Consider the following 3,972-nt stretch of genomic DNA (forward strand, 5'->3'; position numbering starts at 1 on the left):
CACTAGATTAAATATATTTAGGCAGACCCCATTCTCATTTTTATTAGACATTCCATCATTCAGGTTTATAGGAGCCATTTTTCACGCACTTATTAACAGATATATAGGCAACCTTGTATTCAAGATACAGGGGAACCGTATAAAATTTACCAAGATGGACTTCACCCTAATAACAGGGCTGAAGACTAGTGATCTCTATATACCCAATATCCATTGTTCGAAGAAGTCATTAAGAGACAAATACTTCCCTACATATCCTATCCTAAAGAAGCATGTACAGGAGGTGTTCAATAGGATAGTTGATAGCAATGAGCACAAAGATGTCGTGAAGTTAGCCCTAATATTATGTGTAGAGTGGTTTGTTAGGGGTACCGACACGAAAATTAAATGCTGTAAAGAGTTTATTGACCTTGTCGACTCATTGGAAGACTTTAATATCTACCCCTGGGGTAGTTTGGCCTACCAAACGATGACAGAAGGGATCGAGAATGCCTTCATGGCATCCCAAGGGCCTCATTATAATGTCACCGGTTGCATTTTTCCCCTACAAGTACGGATTCTTTCCTGGTCTATTTTAATTCATAGTTTATAGCAAAATATATTTAATCTTGTTATTTCATTGTAACAGATATGGGCCGTTGAGAGAGTACCAGCTCTCCAACAATGTATAATTTCATACGTTCCCTTCCAATTTCCACGAATCATACAATATCGGGGATGGAAGCTTCCGAGGTATAAGAAGATTCATGAAATTATAGAGAGCAAAGATGTAAGTCAATTTCTATGAAACTAAGTGGTCACTCATTTAACTATATATATTTATGTGTGTGTGTCTCTGTGTGTTTGCGTATGTGTTTCTGTAGCCAGAAAATGAAGATGTTCTCTTGCAGGCTAAGATCATTGTTAACTTAGAGCCAACCACAGAGGAGTTGGAAACAGAGTCCGTTCGTTTGGCCCGTGATATATTTGATGTAAGATGTCAGAAACGTCTTCCTTTATGTTGATATTTTATATTTAATTTGACATGTTATATAACTGATACATACATTGCTTCATTCTGTAGAGCACTAAAGATGAAGATGATGAAGTTATGGAGGAGAAATCGGGACAGGGAGAGGGTGAAGAGGGTGGAGAGGGAGAAGGGGGAGAGGAAGACAGTACTGGTGATGGAGAGGGAGAGGGAGCGGAGTTGCAACTCACTGGGGAGTCGATGGAAGATAGGGAGGAGCTGGAGGCGCAGAGGCTTCAGTTGGAGAGAGAGAGGGAAGAGTTGAAGCTTCTCGAACGCACACTAAAAGAGAGAGAAGAATCGATTAAGAGGGAGAGAGAAGTAGTACTTAATGAGGTTGAACTAATGCTGAAACTGAAAGAAGCTTTGAGGTTAGAGAAGGAGGAGTTGAATGAGATGGAGGTTTTGAAGAAGGAGAGGGAAATGCTGCTGAGGGAGAAGGAAGAATTGAAGAAGGAGAGGGAAGAGTTGGAGGAGGGTAAAGTGGAGTTGAAGAAGCAGATGGAGGCATTTCGTATAGAGAAGATTCGGTTCTGGAAGGAGGACTGTGAGAATCAGAAGAAAGAGTCTGAGAAGGAGGACGAGGATGCGTTGGGCGTTGATATACGTGAGAAATCACTGCAATCCATTCCAGTATATACGAGGAGACCTAAGAGGGTGCTGAAGCCGTCTGTCTACAAGTGTTCTCCATTCATTTCTATCTCTGCCGTGCAAACCACTCCAAGCAACGCCGCCAACGATGAGAAACAGAGAAAATTTCCGACTTCTCCGATACCCCTTCAGGCCATGATCGATCCACTTAGGGTAATATCGCAGGACGAACTCCATGAATTGGAAAGCTGAGCCAACGCAAACAAAGAATCACTTGAATTTCGATGGTTCAAGACCATTTGGGAGAAGAATGCTTAGGTTGACAGCGTGGTAAGAAAATCACACACATACATACATGGTTTTTTTCAGAATTTGTATATAAAAGAGTATAGGTTAATTTTCTTTCTTTATTGATTAGGCTATTGACAAGCGTGGTAAGAAAATCACACACATACATACGTCGATTTCTTGGAGAGAAGTCACCGATCATTTCTTCTATTATATACAAAGGATTGCAAGTTCTGTCTCACATATTTCCTGGTGACTGTATGATTTGGATCATGGTTAATATGTTATTCCATTATATGATATATGTTCTAATTTACTATGTTGTTTATAATAGCCATGTATCGGCATGCAAATGTCGACATTACGAATATATTAGGATGTTGGCAGTGACGATTCACGTTTATTATTTGAAGGGCTAGAAAAACTCTCTCCTATTAGCATTGTCAAGCCGCATGAGGGGCAGAAGGCCATGTGGCAACATGAAGAGGTAATGGTGTCGTTACAAGTTATCAATGCTAGGTATACCCAAATCTAAAATTTCTGGATATTGATATCTTATCTTGCCAAACATGGACAGGCATATGTACCAGTCAATCACGCCAACAGTCATTGGTACCTGATGGTCATCCACCCTCGAGACCGAGAAATCATTATACTTGACAGTTTATACTCGAGAGCACTCAATCGATACAGGCAACATACTGATCTGATGAAGGAGGCTTTGCCTATATTATTTTACGCCACTGGAGATAGGGCTGAGCTGCAAGGAAATGCTTGGACGGTCAGAGAAGATACCTCTATACCAAAGCAGACGAACGGATATGACTGTGGCATTTTTGTCATGAAATATATCGACATTTTGTGCAGCGACCACATTTTGACAGGGAGAGACTTGCAGCCATTCACTTCCAGCTTTAGGGAGTCAATAGCCTATGATTGCCTTAGTGAGTTGAAAATATGATATATTTGTCTTAGGCTTGAGAGGAATCTCAAAATTTTGTGAAATGTTGTAAATGATGTACGGTAAAACATTCATGGTGAAAGGATGTAAATGATGTGTTGTATATTTTGTCATAAATTTGAAGGAAATGATGTATTTGTAATATTGTTTTCATTATGAATGGTGAAGACAACATTTTGCAGTAAATGATATCTTTTCTTCACACATCACGGTCATTTCCCACCTATTCCATGTTCATTCACGGTCATTCCCTCCTATTCCATCTTGATTCACGGTCCTTTCGGCTTATTTCACGGTCATGCCCTTCACGTCACATCAATTTTTATTTTTACTTTATTTATTTTATTATTTTATGAAGAGACGTTTATTGTACACTCACACAATTAAACAAATCTATACATAAAGAACAGATCAGGTTATCTGTGCCCTTCATTTAGTTCAAAATAGTAAAGATATAAGAGGGTTCTGTGCTAATTTATACTACAAAAATGTATAAAAATGCCTCGAAACGACCGTGAATCAACACGGAATTGTTTTGGATGACCGTGAAATGCATGGGAATGATCATGGTTTGAAGCGAATTGACCGCGAAGTGCATGCAACTGACCGTGAAGTGAAGGGAATTAACTGTGAAATGCCTCGAAATGACCGTGAATCAACACGGAATTGTTTGGAACGAGAGTGAAATGCATGGGAATGATCATGGTTTGAAGCGAATTGACCTCGAAATGCATGCAAATGACCGTGAAGTGAAGGGAATTGACCGCGAAATGCCTCGAAACGACCGTGAATCAACACGGAATTGTTTTGGACGACCGTGAAATGCATGGGAATGATCATGGTTTGAAGTGATTTGACCGCGAAATGCATGCAAATGACCGTGAAGTGAAGGGAATTGACCGCGAAATGCCTCGAAACGACCGTGAATCAACACGGAATTGTTTGGGATGACCGTGAAATGCATGGGAATGATCATGGTTTGAAGCGAATTGACAGCGAAATGCATGCAACTGACCGTGGAGTGAAGGGAATTGACCGCGAAATGCCTCGAAACGACCGTGAATCAACACGGAATTGTTTTGGATGACCGTGAAATGCATGGGAATGATCATGGTTTGAAGCG

At 40.3% G+C, this 3,972-nt stretch overlaps 1 protein-coding gene across 1 annotated transcript; it reads left to right on the plus strand.

Annotated features, from left to right (window-relative positions):
* Nucleotides 1-469: 469 nt before the first annotated feature.
* On the plus strand, nt 470-2,853 carry LOC131230576 (uncharacterized). The gene is made up of 6 exons (XM_058226480.1): nt 470-550; nt 629-769; nt 864-971; nt 1,064-1,930; nt 2,302-2,375; nt 2,479-2,853. Exons 1-4 carry the CDS (start codon nt 470-472, stop codon nt 1,850-1,852), a joined length of 1,119 nt encoding a protein of 372 aa, XP_058082463.1. The 3' UTR covers nt 1,853-1,930; nt 2,302-2,375; nt 2,479-2,853.
* The last annotated feature ends 1,119 nt before the right edge of the window (nt 2,854-3,972 follow it).

This window comes from Magnolia sinica, chromosome 17 (genome assembly GCF_029962835.1).
Source record: "Magnolia sinica isolate HGM2019 chromosome 17, MsV1, whole genome shotgun sequence".
NCBI lineage: Eukaryota > Viridiplantae > Streptophyta > Magnoliopsida > Magnoliales > Magnoliaceae > Magnolia > Magnolia sinica.